Consider the following 21,242-nt stretch of genomic DNA (forward strand, 5'->3'; position numbering starts at 1 on the left):
AGAATCTCATGGACAGTGAAGCTGGGAGGCTACACTCCACAGGGTTGCAAAAGAGTTGGACATGACATAAGAGACTAAACAACATCATCATTTTCCCTTCCATTTAAAAATTCAGATCATGAAGTTTCCTAGCACCTTTGATGACTAGTAGGAAATGTGTCTTGTGATATATATACTTATAGGGCAGGATGATAACTCTTCTTCCTCTATCCCGTATATTCCGCAGAAAAATTAAAGCACATTTTATGTATACTTTTAAATGATCAGAGAAAAGCCTAAGGTTTAAAGTATACTTTACTTTCCCTCTTCATAACAAAATCCAGCCTTTATTTCCTCTCTTCATAAAAAAATTTCATCAAACACATTCTTTAAAAAAAAAAATCACAGAATACTTTTTATTTATAATGAAGTTATTCTCTCTGGACTTTAAATCATCAGTTCACTCTTACAACAGAGATTCAATTTAAATAAGACCACCACAATGGAATGGAAAGAGGACAGCAGTCTGTTTTTACATATCAATCTCTCTGATATGTCGTAATGATACACTCAGTCCCGCACCATGGTCCATCTCCAGTGAAGCTCTCAACAGACTGCAAGCATTCCGAGTCCTTCATGTTGACGTTGTCAGTCCAAGGCGTGCCGGGCAAGGCCCTCTTGATTGCTCTGGAGGTTAGACAAACAGCGTTCTGAAGAAAGGCCGACCTCATACGTAATCCATCCACAAATGGATAGCATGCCTTCAGAGCCTTTGGTTTTTATAAGTCCCTTTGGAAAGTTAATTGACTGATGAATTAATTCTATTTTACAAATAGAATTTTACAAAACGAACCACTGCCTACACAGTTTGTGCCAACGTCCTTGACTTCCTTAGGTCCACCACTTTGTTTATCAGATCATATGGTGATGGCAGTCTTATTTTATCCATATTTTTGCTGTAAACATTGAGAAATATACCAAGGACGACTAAGAAACCAGACCACACATATCTAAGAGAAAGAAATAAGGAAAAAAAAGATTAAAGTCAGAGTAACAATTTATCATTAACCATAGAGTTTGACGGATTTCACAAAAATTCTTCAATATTTTGCTACTGGATACCTAAAATAATCTAAAATAGCACTAAAATAGTATTTATTTTATTTTACAAATAATATTTGGGTCATAGTAGATGGAATTCTGTATTTTTAATGTTTAGTATGTATGTCAGAAAAGTATTTTACAGAATTTTAAATATAGTGCACTTGAATTTTGAGGATAATAGTAAATTCAAAGTCCAACATCTACCAGAAGTCTCGTAAGTATGTTTAAAGCACTGGATACATAAATCTGTCAGGGAATTTGACACAGCGACCAACTAGTTACCCCAGAGCGGGTAGAATATACCCAGACAGACGGGCGCATCCTGAGAAAGCGGAACGGGCGTGGGCAGCACAGTGAGCGCCTGCCCCACCAGAAGGAGAGGCGCTGACAGAGAACCAGCCCCACAGCCGCCCCTGCGGTCACCTGGGCGCGGTTCCAGACTAACCCCTCCACCCAGAGGACACTTAACATCTGCGGAGGCTAAGGTCGTTTATATAAAATGGCAAAGTATTTGCATATATGCACAGCCTTGTGTGTACTGTAAATCATCTCTAAATTATTATAAGACCTGACACGATGAATCTGCCATGCAAGTTCAAACTGCACCTTTTTCAACTTTCTGGAATTTCTTTTTTCTTGAATATTTTTGCCCTGCCGTCGGTTGAGCCTGCAGATGCAGATACCTGTGGATACAGAAGACCGACTGTACAGGGATGGTAATTTATTGTGTGGTTACCTTTACGCTTGTACCCCTGACACTTAGAGGTTTGAAAAGCACAGGCCCACTTATACGTGGTTTTTTAGAAAATAAATACACAGTCGGTCCTCTGTGTGCATATGTGGAATCTGGATGCAAAGGGCTGACTGAAAGGGACTTCAGCATCCTCGGATTTCAGTCTATCGTGTCCTGGACTGGTACTCTGTGGATTCTGAGGGATGACTGTACAATGACCATGTCTAAGTCTGAATCTTCTCAATTACCAACCAGTATAAGTTTAAATGATGCTAATTTCAAATACATAATAGACAGTAAAGAAAACAGTCAGTGTTTCTACCAGAAGCCAGAAATTGATAAAACCATTAGGGCACAATTTACAGAATATTTCTCTACCTCAAATCCTTTGTAGGAAAAGGCAGCAAATAACCTTAAGAACCATCTATGTAGATATTTATAATTTATATATCTGTACCAGGGCAAGGGGAATCCCTTAATCTCACCACATCATTCACATTCATTTATACGAGAAACAGGGTCACAAGTGCATTGGGACTGGTTAGGCAATTTAAGTGTACAAAATGATTTCTTCAAAATAATTACATACATTTCTGAAACAGCAGAAGACACATCCATAAATGTGGGTCAAGATGAAAAGGTTTCTTTACAAAGAAATTAAGGCTGTTTAAGAAGAAATGTGAAAGTACCTAAGGTAGAGAGACTTGTTGAATTGAGAAGTACTTACTGGAATGTGAATGGTTTGGCAAAGAATATAAACGAAAGAACAATGGTCATTGCTTTTCTCCCTGTTGTCACTGTAGGGAGAAAAAGGTTGGTTTTAGAATGTGCCTACTATCTTGGTAATACTTTGGAAATCATCTATTTGACAAATCTTTACAGAGCCTACTGTGCACCAAGATCTACATGAGGTGTCAAGGAAACAAATGAAAAAAACAACAACAGAAAGTCACTGCTCCTGCAACCATGGAGTCCACAATTGAGCAGGGTTACAGACATTAAATAATAAGGCTAAATTTTACAGTACAAATGTAGTAAGTACTTGATGGAGGCCATGTTGCTATGGAGCTTCACCATCTTTTAGAGAGACAGTCTGGCAAGAAACATTTTTCCAAGGAAGATAGGATTAGGTAGAACGGTGGATATTCTTTGAAAGCAACGATCTATAGGACATCCTAACACTCTAACGGTGGGCACAGCCGGATAAAACCATGAACATCTTTCCTGTCCTCTGTTCACTGTCCTTCAGGGGTTATGGCCAGAAACCCTCCTCCCCGGTCCCACCCAGGGGGGGACAGGAACTCCGCACGCGGCTCCAGGACACCTTCCTCCACTGGACTGTGTGCTGCTCAGCTCTTTCTCTTACTGGTCCTCCATTCCCAGACTCTACGTTCAAAGCATGAATCAATGAATACCAGAACTATTTTGGAAACACATGTCAGAGCCTGACTCCCCAAATCTCTTTTTCCTTCTACCTTAGTAAAAGGATCCCATTTTTTAACCAGGACACCTGCCCAGCCTCTCCTACAGTTGCTGTGGTCATGGAACTGGGTTTAGTCAACCAAGTGTCAATTCCAGTGTCAGCAGAAGTGCTGTCTCTAGGAGTGTGATTTCTAGGGAGTTTACAGAAAGAGATGGGATGTGTTTTTCAAGTTCTCTCCACCTTCCTGCCTGGAAGGAGGATGAAGATGGCAGAGCAGAGAGACAGAGGGACTGGATTCCCAAGGAGCTGGAGCCACCACGCCAGCTTGGGCGGCAGGGGGCATACGGTTAAAAGGACAGGTCTGGAGTCACATGCTTATTACATAATCTAATTAAGTACGTCATTCTTACCTGTTACAGCAAGAAGTGCACCAAAAATTTTAATCAAAGCCAGAACAAAAGAGATTCCAAAATACCCAGTGAGGGAAAAAAGGAAAGCATAACCATAGGTCCGAATTGGATCCTGTAACATATAAAAAAGCCTTTTCTAACGAAAAATGCAAAACAAACTCTGAGGTATTATAAATGAAATAAAATTACAGATTTTAATCAGCTTCTTGAGCAATAATAAGCCATTCAACAATGCAGTCAAGCAAAGATTCTTATTTAGTTCTGATTTAATGGAAAAATAATAATGAAATTAAAAATCCCCAACTTATACATTATGGATAGTTTAAAAATTAACTTATAGAAAAGAGCAAGGATAAAATAAATTTAAATATAAATCATTTCATTTCTAATTTCTGATCTATATATATTGTATTAAAGGAGTCATCAAGCTAAATGAAATATAGTCTTTTTGAACAAGGAGAATCAGAAATACAGAGGAAACTATTTAATGGAAGATGTTTATTTTAAAAAATGTGATTAGTGTTTACCTTTGAACAAAATGTTACTGCAGGGCCTAATCCACTAGTGCATGTCAATCCCAATAAAATGTACACAAAACCGATTGAATACGAATACAAAACCTAGAGAAGAGAAAAATAAAGTGGAAAAAAGTGCTATTTAACCAAAGGTGGAAATGAATAGTTTTCAATATGTGGCTCAATTAATTTATTCAATTAAATGTGTAGAAGAAACCATTTTAAAAGTAACATCATTGTTTCGATATGGCCTAATTTTCTGGAAATGATGGTTGATCCTGTTTATAAGTTTTAGGTACAACATAACCTGTACAACAGAGAAGGCAATGGCACCCCACTCCAGAGCCTGGTAGGCTGCAGTCCATGGGGTTGCTAAGAGTCAGACACGACTGAGTGACTTCACTTTCACTTTTCACTCTCATGCATTGGAGAAGGAAATGGCAACCCACTCCAGTGTTCTTGCCTGGAGAATCTCAGGGACAGAGGAGCCTAGTGGGCTGCCGTCTATGGGGTCCCACAGAGTTGGACACTACTGAAGCGACTTAGCAGCAGCAGCAGCAACTTGTATAACAGAACTCAGCAGTTCTAATCCTTTCATATATGACTACCTAATTATTCATTTTTTGCTTAGCTTAATTACTGAATTCAAACCAGATTTTAGTTTTGGGATCCTAAAAACAAACACAAGACAAAGATACTCTGAAAACTACATATTAGATATGAAAAACCCAAACATTAAGCTTGCAAAGACTATTAAAATATAATGAAAATAAGCAGTATATGGCGTATTTATTAATTTCTCAATTTTCCTACCAATCTTTCTATCCTGGTTTATTATACTCCTTATAAGCAGAATCAGCATTATTGTCAAACTTCAAAACCTGCTATGTGTCAGGTACTGTGCTAATGATGCTCTATATAGATTAATCCTTTTTATTTCTCACAACCAGCTGAAGAGACAGGCACGCTTTTTTTTTCAGGCTATATATATATATTTTCTTAACCTTTTAATTTTGCATTGGGGTATAGCTGATTAACAAACAGTGTGACAGCTTCAGGTGAGCACTGAAGGGACGTGGCCATACGTACACAGGCGTCCACTCCGCCCTCACCCAGGCTGCCACAGAGCACTGAGCAGAGTTCTCTGCGCTGTCCAGGAGGTGAGTCAGGCACTCCTGACCATCATTTCCTACCAGCGTGTGGATGGGAGAACTAAAACTTAAGAGATGGTAAGTCATCTTTCCGAAAGAGGAGAGCTAGTACAGGAGGATATAAACCGAGGCTACCTTGGATCACAGTGCACGTTGTAACCACCGTACTGCACTAACTTTCGTTACCCACAGTCCCTTAATTCTCGGCTCTTTCCCTTATCTAGGAAGAGCGGTTATGATCAAGAAAACTCCTGACCAAGATTAAGGTTCCTGTGTTCTCAGAGACTCTGCACTGATGCCCCACCCTGCTCCCAAGGTAACCAGCCCTACATACCCTTAACGCAGTGAGCTCTGTCTGTCTAGCAAGGTGGTCGGCTGTAAAACTAATGCAAACACACACATGACGTATTTACTGCATACAAATACCAACCAGTTAGAAGACACATGGGAAGAAAAGATAATATTTGCAGTAATAAGGGCAAAAAGATGAAACACCTAACTTCAATTAAAAAAATAACTGGATTTATACAAAGAAAATTGTATAAAGTCTAAGGGACATTTAAAGGAAACACTTGAATAAAAGGGAAGTCATACCTCATTCTTGGACTGAAAGAATCAAGTGTATAGATGCCATTCTCCCTAAATTAATTTATAATTTAATGCCATAGCAATCACAATACCAACGGGATTTCTAGTTTATCTGGGGATATGGACACCCAAGAGTAACTACTGGTGGTAAAATTCTGAAAAGCAAAAGGAATGACAGTGGCTAGTCCTAACAGATGGTAAACGTCTGGGGATAAAGCTGCTGTCGTACGGTTCCGGAGCAGAAATAAACCGGAAAGGATAAAATTCTAAACTTTGCATCAGAACATGAGAGGATGGAAGAAGATATTTAAAATAAAAGTTGGAAAAGTGAACTATTCAATGAGTGATACTAGGGCAAGTAGATAGTCATATGGAAGAAAATTTTTAGAAAGCTTTGGCTGGATCAAAGATTTCATAAATAAGGAGATTATAAAACTAGGAGGCAACTGGCATAAAATTCTTAAGATTTGAGAGTTGGAAAAGCCCTTTTCAATAATAATGCACAGCCATAAGCCATGAAGCAAAAGATAAGCTAAACTACATGCAAATTACAAACTGCTAGATGGAAGATAATACCAGATACAAAGAAAGAACAAAAATGATGCAACATAGAAAATTTTTTAACATGCCCCAAACTCCTTGAATCAGAGAGGAAAAAAATGATCAAATGCTTATCATACGGTATTAGTGGTGGTAATGGTATTTTACTTTTTACCTTTGTATGACGCTTGAATGTGCTACTTTTATGAAAATAGTGATGATAAACCAGTTTAAAAATGCAATGCAAAAATGCAAGTCTTCAGTACTATAATTATGTCATAAAACTAAGGACATCATCATTTTTGAGTCTGTCTGATGTGATGAAAAAGCACGAGAGCATTTACCATTTCTGAATTAGAAGCATTATGCAGCTTCATAACTTTCTCTTGGACATTCCCAATGACAGCATCTGCACACAGGGCCAGCGAAATGAGGACCACACCTTCAAGAAGGCATAAGAGAAAAATAACCTCCTCATTCAAATGTATGAACAGTAATCAAGACTTATCAGAAATTTAATTGGGCTAAAAACACAGCAGACCTTAAATTACACTTGCTCAGTAGAATACTTTTATCCACATCCAGTTGTAACAGGCATGGAGATATTATTTAAGAAAACAAAACTAATCCTAATAAATTGCATTAATGCCATCACCTTATTGTGTTTAATAATCACATCAAATAATAGTTTTATGTTTAAAGTACTGATTTTTAATAGGACTTGAGATCATTATTTTGAACAGTTATCCTGGATTTTATATGTGAAGTAGTTGACATACACATTTTTGTTTTAAAAGGCTCTTTTGGAAAGGCTCATAACGCATAGAAATGAAGTCAGGCTGCTTAAGAACTTTGGTGACTAGGTTACAAGTCTGAAAGAAACACTGTACTAAACAAACATGGTGAGAAGTTAAGAGCCGCTGACACCGCCTCTTCTCCTCGTCGTCATCACCCACACCCCACGGGCAGGTGCTTTCACATCCCTTCCTCCAGCATCTCACTTCTACGCTCCCACTACCTTCGTGTGAGGCGAGCTGTTATCTCTTTTTTATGTGAACCACTCCTGCCCCTGGTGGCTCAGACGGTATAAAGAACCTGTCTGCAATGCAGGAGACACAGGTTTGATCCCAGGGTTGGGAAGATCTCCTGGAGGAGGAAATGGCAATCCACTTCAGTATTCTTCCCTGAGCTATTGCATGGATGGAGGAGCCTGGTGGGCTATAATCCACGGGGTTGCAAGAGTCAGACACGACTTAGCAACTAAGCATGCACACGCCTCTAAAATGACTTTTCCCCTCAGTCTCCAAATATAATCTTCCTTTTGTGGGCGCAGACACAATGAAGCTAAACAGTGAAAAGTAAGTGTGCACGTTTCTTTTTTCTCTCTTAAGAAAACAACCATCACTACTGTGGCTCTGTAACTTGTGTGTATGGTTCCGGCTCAGTGCTTTCAAGGCTGACCCCCCAAGTGCTAGAAAACAGGAGATTCTCACCAGGCAAACAGCCTCCTGGCATGCCCAAGTACAAGAGTACTGAAGACAATGCTTATGTTTCAGAGTTGTGACCCTTTTACTACATCTTATATGAGAGTCCAGAAACTTTATGCCAGATATGAGAACACAGATGTCACACCATCATGTAAAACCCTAATGAAACTAAAAATTCTTACTCTGAACTGAAACGCTGACAAAATCCAAGAAGACAAATAATTCCTTACCTGTCAGGTTGAAATTTGGTGCAACCGTGCTGTCGGCTAGGGTAAACCATATCAGGCCGAGGCTCATACATAAGGCAGCAGACACGTCTGCAACATTATAACGCTTTCCTGTGTATAACAAAGGGTAAGTCAACCTCATTATGCAATCACCCACTCAGCACAGGGTTGGATCTATGTGTCTAACAAGCTCAGCAGGGATTGCTTTTTATATACAATGTCAGAAATGATCAAGAACATTTTAATCAAGGCATGGGATGGTCACAGAAGGGTTTCTGAAAATTATCCTGTGAGCACCAAAATGTCCTTTAGACACGAAATCCTCCTTTCATCTGCTATGATAGTGATTAAATCAGAACCTTTAAAAGGTTTGTGGAATTAGTGCCTCTTTTATTTTATAACATAAGCCTACGAAGTCTCTTACAGTTTGTAAGTTTAAAAAATAACCAGAGTAGTTATTCAGGCTATATGTAAGTTTGCAAATACCACAGTCAGATAACTTCTAAATTGGTGAGGTTTAACTTATTTCAGTACATCTACATTTAAATAAGGAAATTACACAGTGTAACTTTTTAGAAGGGTTGTAATGAAATATTCTTATACAGGTTAAGTCATTTACAAAGTTAAATGTGATTTTTTAATAGGAATTGAGATCATTATTTTTTCCTATGTGAACAGTTATCCTGAAATTATACGTTTCAGTTGACATACATATTTTCATTTTAAAAGGCTCTTTTGGGAAGGCTTATAATACATAAAATGAAGTCAGGGCTGTATGAGAAATCTAGTGTTATCCAAACAGGAATATTCCTCATGACAGTCATAGGAACTTGCTCCATGGCTTGTCACTATCACTGCTTCCTCTTTTACTCCTGCTTTCATAGGCCTGTAACTTAGTTGGGGCTCAGTAGAGTGGGTTAAGAATACTTATGCTCAGCTTAAGCTTTACTTCATCATGAGGATTATCCATTCGTACAACAGAGGTAGAGAGTGGAGCCCTGGAGAGTAGGAAAATCAAAGAGTTGAAAACAGAGCTTTCTGGGTACTTCTGAGCTAAGCTTTCAATATGTGAGTACGGCCTTTCGGCAATGTAGTAGACTCCAGGCAAAAAGAATAAAACAAAATACTATTTTGATTTTCCCCAAGTCCAAAGATTTCAGATCCTGAGGTATATCAGCGAAGTATCAGTGTTTTTATAATATCTTATTTATATTAGATTATCACTCAGAATTGTTACAATACCTAGAATGTTCATTAAAGATGTGAATCGGAGTTTAATGTTTTTCCTAATGCTAGATGTCACAGCATATCCTGTTAGCTTCAAACAGTATGAAAACATATCATTACTATACCTTGAATAAAAACTCCTCCTAGCATAACAGGAATCAATTTGCAGCACTTGAAGATGACTTGGGTAGGATAATTCAGGTAGCCCAAGGAAGTGTTTGATAACCCCATAGTACCCACAGTTAGAAAAGCTATTATCATGTAGGTTTTTCCTGGTATTCTGTAAAAGACAATTTTCAAAATCTTCATTTTGGGACCCAATTATACTACTGTAAGAGAATGTGCTTACAATGTGTAAATTCCTAATTACTCTTCTAATTTCTGTTTAATACTTCTAGAAATATTGGTAAAATATTACTATTCTTAAAGGTATAGCACTGCTTACTTGTATAAGAGAATGCTGGTAAAAATAACAGTTTACCCTTATTTAATGGACTGTAAGTGAGGACTCTCAACTGTGTGAAAAAGTAGTACATTAGACAGTTACTTAGATTCTTACTATAAGTATAAATGTTTGTTACATTTAAGGTTTTTTTTAACAGTAGTTACATTACATACAAAAACCATCTTGACTAAATGCAGAAAATAAGAATTGATTTTTAAGAAATATTGGTTTCTAAAATGGTAAAAAAGCACCTTGCTGTTGCTCAGTCACTAAGCTGTATCCAAGTCTTTTGCGACCCCATAGACTGTAGCCCACCAGGATCCTCAGTCCATGGGATTCTCCAGGCAAGAATACTGGAGTGATTGCCATTTCCCTCTCCAGGGGATCTTCCCGACCCTGGGATCCCACCTGGGTCGCCTGCACTGCAGGCAGATTCTTTACCGTCTCGGCCACCAGGGCAACCTTAGTTAACTTTCAGCTCCTTTTAACTCCTAACTGCTGTTCTGTTTCCTGATGTTTCCATCTAGCATTAGGAAAAATGTATCTGTCCATTCTGCTTGAATAATCAGAGCAGAATTTCTCTAGGAAGTCCATGGTGGTTTAAAACCGTAGATGATTTTTTTATTACCATAATGTCTTATGCCTTATCTCTAATGCTATTAATTCTATAAACTGTTAAAACAACCAACTTTCAGATGAGGAATCCAACTCTCTCATGATCCCAGATGTTCTACTCTGGGTTCTAACTGGACTTCCTAAAGGAGATTCTTAATATGGCACCTTCAGAATTTTGAGCTATTCTTGGGAGCATATGCTTACTTTGAAGACATACTCAATGGTCTAAAATAATAACCTTGTACATTCACATAATTCTATTATGTTGCAGTTTTAGATTTATGTTGCAGATTTAGATCTAGTTTTCATTTTGGGATTTGGGCTCATGTTTAAATCAAGACAACCAAATTCCACATTTTTTTTTTACATGGCTATGCATAAGGCAAAATAATTTACTAGAAAAGTTCAATTAAAATGTATCATTTCCAAATCAATTTTGAGACCTTTGCTTATATTTAATTATGAACACAGTGGTCAATATTCAGAACCCACGAGGAAATAACTGGGCATGCCCATATGCATCAGTGGACACAGACGCTGGTTTCTACACTGTCTGTGGGGTTTAACCCTCAGTGGCGGTTACCAGTGAAGGAGGCACAGCACGACTTCTCCAGATGACAGCAGTCAGAAGGGGCAAATCTCCTCACTCATAAATTGCAAACAGTGGCCAGAAAATTCAAGTCAGAAGAATCACAAGATTAGAAAAGCAGTGCAGTAAAGGAGAAGGAAAACCAGCCTGAAACTCAGGAAACCTAAATTCAAAAGGTTCCAGCGTGGGGCATGAGCTCATGGAAATCCCAGCTCTTCTCCAGGTCGGCTTTCTCACTGGTGAAATGAGGCTAGATTTCACCATCTTGCCTCTAGGACTCTCAGCTGTTTCTACTTGAATACCCCAACTACTTACTACTTTAGATATGATAGGGAAGCTGTAACTTTGAAACGTCCTTTGAAAAGCAATTTGACAGATCTCCTTTACTGAAAACTCTCACAGAGTAATTAACACCAAAGCTACAAGGTCATCTTCGCTGAAATAACAAGGCGTATACTTAGGGTATGCTCGACTGTGACACGCGACACCGCACATCACCGTATTTCATCCTCAACATGAAACAATGTAAGAAACTTCCCTGAGGAACTGACAGAACTAATGGGAGGCTCGAATCCACATTTTCTAACTCCAAATTCTGTACTCTTTAAGCTCATGGATATTCATATAAATACAGGAAGGGAGAAACAACTAAGCAAAGAATTCACCTAATTAGAGGTCTAAAGAGCAGTGCCACTTAAATAAATTCAGAGATAGATACATATACTTGGAAATAAATTCAGAAATATGCGATTGGGCATGTTTTCACTGTAATACATCTTAAAAGATCTTTTTTTTTTTTTTTTCCTAAAAAGGGTTTTGATGTGCCTTGAAATGCAAAGTTTTCAATTCATAATTACATTTCATTATAGGCCTATAAATTCTTCTACCTAATTTCTTCGCCTGTGTTTACATCAAACACAAACGATTTTATCTTTAAATATGTTATGGGCATGTGATTTGAAGGCTGGGAAAAACATGACTGACGGCTCACTCTCCATCTTTTGGTAGCTGAGAAGGAGCTGTATCTTTTTAAAATTTACCACTTAGGAGGATGCGTCATCTCGTTTTTTTCATCTAATAAATACAGCATTGTGATTTTTTTACTTTAAAGCAATCAGTGGTCCAGCAGTTTGCAATACATAATAACTCATCAAGCTTCCACGTATATTAGTCTTGACAGATGCATTTACTTACTTTCTATTCTATCTCCTATGGCTGAGCTAAGTCTTGTGGAGTTTCAGAGCATGAAAATAATAAAGATGATCTTGGAATCAAACATTTTTAAAATTGCTACCATAATAATTTATTGGCAATATAGAGGTTGAGAAGTAAAATTAGACCAATGATACTGATGTTGCTCATTTAAATATTTAAAATTTTATAGTTATCTTCATACAAACATCAAAAACACTTATTTAAGAAAAAAGTAGCTATGAGAATTTTTTATTTTTACTTAAAGATTAAACATGTATATCAATGAAGACAATGTCAACACTGCTATCTCCTTGGTACACTTAAACTATCCAATATATGCATGAAATACTCACATTTTAGGGTCTGACATGACGGGATAACCACATCTAAACTTACCCAGAAAATGTTATATTCAAATTCCCCACCCCCTTCTGATATAAGAGATGAGGTTTTCACTGCATATTGTTCAATATGCCAGGAAAAATATTTCAAGATATTACTCAAACCTAGCTGGTCATTAATTTAAAAGATACTAGCATATAAACTCTTAAGTTTTGATGGGAAGGAATATTATGAAATTTCTCTAATGTCCATGAATATAATCCCTACAATAATCATTACAAATGTGATAAGTGGAACATATCCCACAAAACAAAGCATTAACTATCCATTTCAAAAAACCAGTATAAAAATAGGTACTGACACTTCACATCAAGGCCACTCTTAGGTAGTGTTGAACTTTCAGTAATCACACCTATTTCCATTATAAGAACATATATGTACATCTGAATACATTCTAAGAAAATCTATTTTATTATTAAGTCTAAACAACATTTTGTTTTTGGCTGCACTGTGTGGCTTGTGGGATTTCAGTTCCCTGACCGGGGATTGCACCAGGGCCCCTGCAGTTAAGTGCAGAGTCCTGACCACCGGACCATCAGGAAATTCCTTCAACAACTTTTTGGTAACGTTACACTTCAGGGGATATTACTTTTTTCAACATATAATGGAAATATCAAATTTACTATTTTTAATACGTTGACAACACTGATGAAAATTCTTGGGTATTAAATGTTTTATTAACGTAAAACATATTTCACATATAACATACTCCAGGAGCCCAAAATAATAAAACAAAAAAATTAACTACTAGTCATGTACTTAACTGCCAAAAAAAAATTAAAAACAAGCAATCCACATACCTCCTCCTTTTGTCCTGAATTAGCTGAAGTTCTATGAGGCCAAATATGGAGTAAAATGCAAACTGCACTAAAGTAAGATACCAGCCATAGGGCTTAAAACCCTCCACTGAAAATATTAATTCCTGTCAAGAGATACATGAACACTGTTAAGTTCAGCGGCGGACCAATCTCCTCACAATGAATTCACGTAAGCACAGCATTTTAATAGAAACCAAGCTTCACCCCTCAAAACAGCAAAATGAACCAAAAAACATCCAAACGTAAGGCTTCTGAGAGGTAAAACTGGAGAAGCTCTGCTAAGTCACTTCAGTTGTGTCCCACTCTGTGCAACCCCACAGACGGCAGCCCACCAGGCTCCCCTGTCCTGAGATTCTCCAGGCAAGAACACTGGAGTGGGTTGCCATTTCCTTCTCCAAGCTCAGAGATGTGATGGCAGACATCAAGCACAACAGGAGAGGGGGAGGAAGAACTAGGAAGTAACCCCATCACCTGCTTTTCTCTTTTTTTTAAAAGACCAAAATTAAGAGAGTTGCCCAAAACAATGAGGGAGGCAGCTGACTGAAGAACTCCTGTACTTTTAAAAAGGCAAGTCTCATTAGAAGTCAACTACCTCAAGCCTGTTTTCCTGTATTAACACAGTCGTTCAACTCACTGATTAATGGGTTTTTTTTAGAAATCCTGTGCCATGGATTACATAAAAACTTTCCCTTATAGGAGAATGGTTACTCTTCCTAAACATAATGTTATATCATGAAAAAAATTTGTTAATTGTTAATAAGCCATTCTTAATCTCATTAAGAAGTAGTCTAATAAAGTTATCTGGCTTAACTGAATAAATCATCTACCACATATATAAATATTATATAAATTGCATAATATATAGTATAAACAATATATATTTCAGCTATACTTTAAATAAATTTTAAAAACATGAAATTGATGGATAAATTCATGTTCAAAGAAAAACTAAACATAGGCTCTAAAAAGATCCTGAACTGATTTTGTCCATTTAGGATTCTGTGCAATTTGCCAAATTTAGATTTCATGTTTAAGTAAGTCTGTGAGTTATTTAGTAGAAGTTATTTGGTTTATAAAAACATAAAAAATTTCTTTATTAGTATCCTGACACTAGGTAAATATTTCATTTTCTATACTGCTAAATTTAATACAAAACCCCATTTTCTTTAAACTATTTTAATACGGAGTTTTATGTAAGAGTTAGTAGCAATGTCAGTTCTCACAAAAGTAATGTTACAATTTAATCAGTTTATCTAATTTTAAAAGAAACTTTGAACATACTAGTTTTTAGTTAAAATCCCTGATCATTTATCAAATAGAAAAAAATTTAACGAAATTTGTAAATTTCTAATTCATTTTCCATTACAATGGCTAACTCTGCTCCCAAGCTATTTGGTAACAATGGTATTTCAAAGGAGAAAAAAATGCTTCTCAACAAGAAATTCCAACATCTGATAAAAGTTACTTTTTTGTGTTGTTCTTCATTGTTATACCTGAATTTTTATATCATCTTCTAGTAGAAAAATCAGTTACCAATATAAACATTAAGATTTTAAAATTCATGTTGTTTTACACTAAGACACCCTATATAGCACTTTTAGAAGCAAAGGAATAGTCACAATTCTATTTTCTATTTTTAAACTTACTTTCATATTTTATTTCTATAAGATAAAGGAAAAGCAAAGAATAATTTTTAAGATCACTCTGATTATAAAGAATATCTGAAATATTATCTACATTTAAGAAAACGCCATCACTTTCCTTTTCTTGAATTATAAAGATTTCTCATGTTAGGGAATTGCAAAGAAAAAGCAAGTTAATAAAGGCTTAAAATACCCACTAATGAACTGATGATTGAGAATATGTCTGCTGTTTACACTAGTCTGGACTGTCATCCATCCAACTCATGTCTTTGAAGGTCAGGACTTTGCTGGTCAGATGTATACACTATCCCATAAAACAACACAAATATAAGACAAATTGTGGCAATGCTAGACATTTTTTGCTGAGGCAAAAATCACAGAAAAATAAGGTTCTGGCAAAGTTGGCTTCCCTTGTAACTCAGCCAGTAAAGAGTCTGCCTGCAATGTAGGAGACTCGGGTGCGATTCCTGGGTAGGGAAGATGCCCTGGAGAAGCCGCTGGCAACCCACTCCAGTATTCTTGCTTGGAGAATCCCATGGACAGAGGAGCCTGGCGGGCTACAGTCTATGGGACCGCAAGAGTTGGACACAACTGAGCAGTAAGCACAAAGTTAGTTTACAAGGGGAAACCAACAAGGATGAGAGCACAACAGATGCTTAAAGAACGATTCAAACAGTATAGGACTAAAGACACCCTTGGAAAAATATTAAACATCCAGATATACTCTTGCAAAATGACCTCTTACTGACCTCCAGGAATTTAAAAATGAATGGGAATATGGCTTTTGTGCTGTTGTTCAATTTTATGTGAAAACTGTGTTCCAAAATACTAATCAATACTTGAATCATTTTCTTTTAAAAAACACATGGTTATACTTATTATACATCTTCCAAAACATAATACTTCATATTTTTTCATAATTTTAGTTTTTAAAAATTGTCTCCGGCTTCCCTTCCCCCATGTAAAATTCTTCACTCTAAAATTTGGATCCCTGTTTCCAGCCAATTTTATCTTAAGTAGCCCCTTTCTACTAGTATACTAAGAAACTCAAATTTGTGAATCAACTTGCTATCCTATGAAGGGAAGTCTCTTGAACAAAACTGTTGGTAGTGCCCATAATGAGCTCAACTATTACAAATAATTAACATATTATAAACAAATAATTTTTTTACCTGTAAATATCCATAAATTAGGTAAAATACAAAAACTCCAGCAACGCATATAAAAAACTGAGTCAGTTTGTTGAATCTGCTGAGATTTATGCCAAGCACGACAATGTCATCTATAGACTTGATGTGTGGTGACATTGCCTGGGTTTTGGATGGGACAGTGATAGAAATGTATTTCCTGGAGCTGTTGAACTTGAGATCCATTGTTCTTGTTTTGCCGCATTCAGTGCTACCAAAGTTATCTTTGTTGGTTTCCTCTCCTTTGTTCAGGCCTCCTTCTGCCTGCTGAGCCAAGTCCTACAGAAGGAAACAAACAATTCAAGCAAAACATTTAGACCATCAAGTAAAGTGCTATGCTCCAAATACTATCTCAGATCACATTTTGAAATTTATATAGGTAAGAGTCATTCTCTCTGGATTTTAATACATTAATTCTCTTCTTCAAGCTTCCAATCGACCAAAATAGGTTTACTCTCCAAACAATTTACCTTCACCTGATAAAGACCAATACATCACTAAATATACACCATTCTTATCTCCACAGCAACACATCAAAAGCTAACCTTGTATTTATTTCAAAGAAGTAAAGAAATAAGGGTGCCTTTATTATGCTTTATTTGTAGTGAGGATATAATTTTTAAAGCCCAAAACAGTATATGCAGAACGTCTTCAACATTAAAGTCAATCTCTAATTGTAGAAAAGAGTAAAGAACAGCCCAAACTCCTACAGCTGCTAAGCCAACTGTAAAATTTATTTGCTAATGACACTGTAAAATAAAGTCAAACTTATGTAAGTTATGTAAAAATCCAGATTTATCTGAGATTATAGAAAAGATACTATGCTTTAGCAACAGCATCTCGAGTTAAAAGGAAATGTTTTCTTCCTTTGGAATACATTACTGTAATTTAAAAAGTCTTTGGTATAGTTGTTCAGTGGGTATAAAGCTTCAATTACACCAGTAACTCTGGTCCTAGACATCACCTGTTGCAGAGACCCTATAACACAGTACCTATGGTTAACTATGTGGGGCTGTGCACTCAATCATTTGTTAAGCGGGTAGACCTTATGTAAAGCATTCTTAATAGCAACACACACACAGACACACACACACTCACACCCAGGGGACACAAGGCACTGCTGGTGGGGATAGATATGTCTATTACCTTGCATATGGAGATGGGATCACAGGTGTATGCATATGCCCAAACTCATCCAATTCTAACTATTAAACATGTGTATTTCTTGTATGTATCAATTATACCCTAATAAAGGTGTTTAGAAAAAAGAAATAAAAAATAAAAAAGTTCTTTGGTTTGTAAAAAGTGAAAAAACATCACTTTTTGTTAGTTTGTGGAAAAAAAAAATATCATGAAAGCGCCACAGATGACTGTCAATTTCTCTTTGGATTAACAGAAACTGAAAAATAAATTCATGTAAAAGTTGACGAGAGAGTGTAGAAGTATGACAAAGAACAGAACGAACTCATTAAGAAAAAATTACTTTCCTACAAGAGACTGTTACAATCCCAGAGGGAACTACAACACAGACTCTACGTGAAGGAAGAGGATAATAGTAATTTTGACAGTGAATTATCTGAAAATCTTAAAAGAAAAAACAAAACAAACCCTCCCCCCCTCCTCCCCCCGTAATATGGAAGTTTAAAATGGCAATAATTAGTTACTTCTTCAGGATCCCTTTTAATCTGCTGAGTTAGAGATTAAGTAGGCCCCTCTCTGCAATTTAAACTTGGGGTAAAGGCTCTGAATACAACTTGTCACTAACAGTAATACACAGGCATCAAAGAATGTTTGTTGAACAAGCTACCTACCATGTTTCTAGACAGAAAAATGTGTACTTTTAAGAAAAATGTGTAATTTTAGAAAGTTTTTACTATATTTCCTTTCCGTGTTTCTTCTTTTACACATGTTCTTATTTCCCACACTTAAAGTCATCTTGTAGGATCCCCTTGAGATATGACTTTCATTATAAAGCATGCCTTAAAAGACCTTACCTAAATGTTGTGTTTGAATGTAGAAGAAACAAAAAAGTTAGCAACTATTTTCCATACGTTTTGGCCTGGGTGTAGAGCACCATTCAAATAATCTGTTCTTGTGTAGGTTTTTAAACTTCCTCTCCCTTCCTGGAATTGAGAATGTAATGTTTTATTAAACAGAACATCACTGGTTTAGATTATGTGATTGATGGAGGAGGACAGAGCTCTGATCGCCAGTAACTGTGATCCTGACGGTCATATTCCTTCCATTTCAGGCATTAGTGACTGATATTAATCATTATTTGGAATAAAAAAAGTAGCATTTCCAGCACATATTGAAATTTAAAAATAAATGAATGGTGAAAACATTGATTTGAAATGATCTACTGAAATAAAATTGAATTTCTTAATCTACTCTTTCTTAACCTTTAGAAGAAAAGTCTCCCACTACAAAAATGTAGACTATGAGGAAAATATGCTACTATGATGTGAATAACCTAAAAAAGAAAACCCCGATTTTGTATTTTGCCACACTATGCTTTACAATTAAAAGAATCTTGCCATTTATAGCTAGATTAACTGGACTCTGGATATTAATCATGACCTGTGGGGTATAATTATAAAACAGAGAAAAACAAGATTCTGTGCTATTTCTTAGAACACACATCAATGCAAAAAGTTCAAGAAACTGTGTGCTCATTTTTAAAGGTTACTGTTTTTCAGATTGCTGGGAGAAATATCAATAACCTCAGATATGCAGATGACACCACCCTTATGGCAGAAGGTGAAGAGGAACTGAAGAGCCTCTTGATGAAAGTGAGAGAGGAGAGTGAAAAAGTTGGCTTAAAATTCAACATACAAAAAACTAAGATCATGGCATCCGGTCTCATCATTTCAAGGCAAATAGATGGGGAAACAATGGAAACAGTGAGAAGCTTTATTTTCTTGGGCTCCAAAATCACTGCAGATGGTGACTGCAGCCATGAAATTAAAAGATGCTTGCTTCTTGGAAAGAAAGCTGTGACCAACCTAGACAGCATATTAAAAAGCAGAGACATTACTTTGCTAACAAAGGTCCGTCTAGTCAAAGCTATGGTTTTTCCAGTAGTCATGTATGGATGTGAGAGTTGGACTATAAAGAAAGCTGAGCGCCAAAGAATTGATGCTTTTGAAGTGTGGTGTTGGAGAGTCCCTTGGACTGCAAGGAGATTCAACCAGTCAATCCTAAAGGAAATCAGTCCTGAATATTCATTGGAAGGACTGATGCTGAAGCTGAAGCTCCAATACTGTGGCCACCTGATGTGAAGAACTCACTCATTGGAAAAGACCCTGATGCTGGGAAAGATTAAAGGCAGGAAGAGAAGGGGGTGACAGAGAATGAGATGGTTGGATGGCATCACCGACTTGATGGACATGAGTCTGAGCAAGCTGAAGGAGTTGGTGATGGACAGGGAGGCCTGGTGTGCTCCAGGCCATGGAGTCGCAAAGAGACACGACTGAGCAACTGAACTGACTGACTCTTTCTTCCCCAAAGGAGAAAACTAAAATTAGGATTGAACAGGTATATTAAGAAATTAAGTACAAATAAAAGTGTTAGTTGCTCAGTCCTCTTGGACTGCAGCCTGAGAGGTACCTCTGTCCATGGGATTCACTAGCCAAGAATATTGGAGTGGGTAGCCATTTCCTCCTCCAGGGGATTTTCCTGACCTAGGGATCGACCCTTTGTCGCCTGCAGTGCAACCGGATTCTTAACGCTGACCCACCTGGGAAGCCCTAAGTACAAATAACACCTATCTAAATTATTTTCAAAGGCTGTATCTCTCTTCCGAATCCCAAACTATGTCAATTAGAAAAATGTCCATCCAATAAACAGTTCTAGACGTCTGATATCTTACTGCAGAAGAAATGCATATGCTCAATACTTGAAAAAAAAAAAAAGAACACCGAATCCTTTCTCCCAGAAAACAAAAACGTGGTGGGAGAGAGTGAAACTGCAAAGCCTGGAGGAGTGTGCAGAGCTACGAGTGGAAGGTCATGACACGAACTTGACACCCCGATGAGGACAATCACCTCGCACTGCAGGTGGACAGCAGAGTGCCACACAGTGCCCAGTTGAACGCAGAGCCGGGAAGTAGCTGTCAACTCTACACGTTGTCGCGGTAGGAGGCCAGGAGGTGGCTGACAGGGGTCCAGAGGCCCGGGGGAATAGCCTCGCAGACCAGACCCTCCCAGAGGTGGTCTCGGGCCTGCGGGGCCACACACCGGCCCGAGCGAGCTCTCGCCAGCCGGAGGGCACAAGGGGAGACCGTGCCAGCAGGTTTCCGTCAAGCCGGGCCCCGGCGCCCTGTCTCCCGACCTCGTCCCGCTCCCTCACGAGGACGCAGGTGGGCCGTGTCACGGTTCTCAGCGGGGAAGGGGAGGGCTGGGTCCCAAACACTGCGAAAGGCCCGGGGGTTGGGGGGGGGGGGCCCTGGGTCACCAGGAAGGGGGACCCCAGCCCAGGGGCCGCCGAGCCAGACGCAGCGTCTCCCCCTCCCCAGGTCCGTCGCCATCACCTCCTGCGTCTCCTCCTCGCCCACTCCGGCACTTGCCACCTCAGCCTCAGCCGCCGCCACTGCCGCCGCCTCCTCGCCAGGCGCTCGCATCCCCGGCGTCCGCGCGCCACTTCCGCTTATGTGTCCGCCTGCGCGTGCGCAATCGCGAGGCCCCGCCCCCTCGCCAGCCCCGAGGCTCCGCCGGCAGGGGCGCGGCTACGTCTCGCGCATGCGCCCTCTGCCCCGGCGCTCGCTGGCCCAGCGCGGGTGTGGTCCAGAGATGCTGCTGCGAGTGCGCTGCTCTGCCCGTTAGATGTAGCGTCCCTGCGGCAAGTGACGGTCGGGTGGAGAGCTCTCCTTCTCCGAGCTGTGCTGCTAGTGTTTCTAGTTTTCGAGCCTCTGAGCCCGTGCAGCTCCTTTGGCTGCAGGGCGGGGGACTCTGGGCCCCGTGGGCG

The 21,242-nt window shown here is 38.4% G+C and overlaps 1 protein-coding gene across 6 annotated transcripts; it reads right to left on the reverse strand.

The window, feature by feature from the left end:
- Positions 1 to 279: 279 nt before the first annotated feature.
- Positions 280 to 20,938, reverse strand: SLC35B3 (solute carrier family 35 member B3). 6 transcript variants are annotated; one of them, XM_055570553.1, is made up of 11 exons: positions 20,809 to 20,938; positions 16,263 to 16,556; positions 13,430 to 13,551; positions 9,510 to 9,664; positions 8,161 to 8,268; positions 6,788 to 6,885; positions 4,177 to 4,269; positions 3,650 to 3,761; positions 2,544 to 2,613; positions 1,690 to 1,766; positions 831 to 989 (listed from the first exon to the last, which is right to left on the reverse strand). In XM_055570553.1, the coding sequence occupies exons 1-11, from the start codon at positions 20,896 to 20,898 to the stop codon at positions 967 to 969; spliced, it is 1,242 nt and encodes a 413-aa protein (XP_055426528.1). In that variant the 5' UTR covers positions 20,899 to 20,938; the 3' UTR covers positions 831 to 966. The 6 variants fall into 6 exon arrangements, with proteins under 6 accessions (XP_055426527.1, XP_055426526.1, XP_055426530.1 ...); XM_055570552.1 differs by lacking the exons at positions 831 to 989; positions 1,690 to 1,766 and adding an exon at positions 280 to 666; XM_055570551.1 differs by lacking the exon at positions 1,690 to 1,766 and having other exon boundaries at positions 523 to 989.
- Positions 20,939 to 21,242: the final 304 nt, after the last annotated feature.

Source organism: Bubalus kerabau, chromosome 3 (assembly GCF_029407905.1).
Source record: "Bubalus kerabau isolate K-KA32 ecotype Philippines breed swamp buffalo chromosome 3, PCC_UOA_SB_1v2, whole genome shotgun sequence".
NCBI classification, from domain to species: Eukaryota; Metazoa; Chordata; class Mammalia; order Artiodactyla; family Bovidae; genus Bubalus; species Bubalus kerabau.

What these genes read in the sequence shown, in the direction of transcription:
- SLC35B3 (XM_055570551.1), bottom strand. Translation starts at nt 20,898, where the DNA reads ATGCGAGCGCCTGGCGAGGAGGCGGCGGCAGTGGCGGCGGCTGAGGCT. An exon ending in GCGAGGAGGAGACGCAGGAG is followed by an intron (nt 16,557 to 20,808) that starts GTGATGGCGACG and finishes TTCCTTCTGTAG; the next exon opens with GACTTGGCTCAGCAGGCAGA. An exon ending in TAATTTATGGATATTTACAG is followed by an intron (nt 13,552 to 16,262) that starts GTAAAAAAATTA and finishes ATCTCTTGACAG; the next exon opens with GAATTAATATTTTCAGTGGA.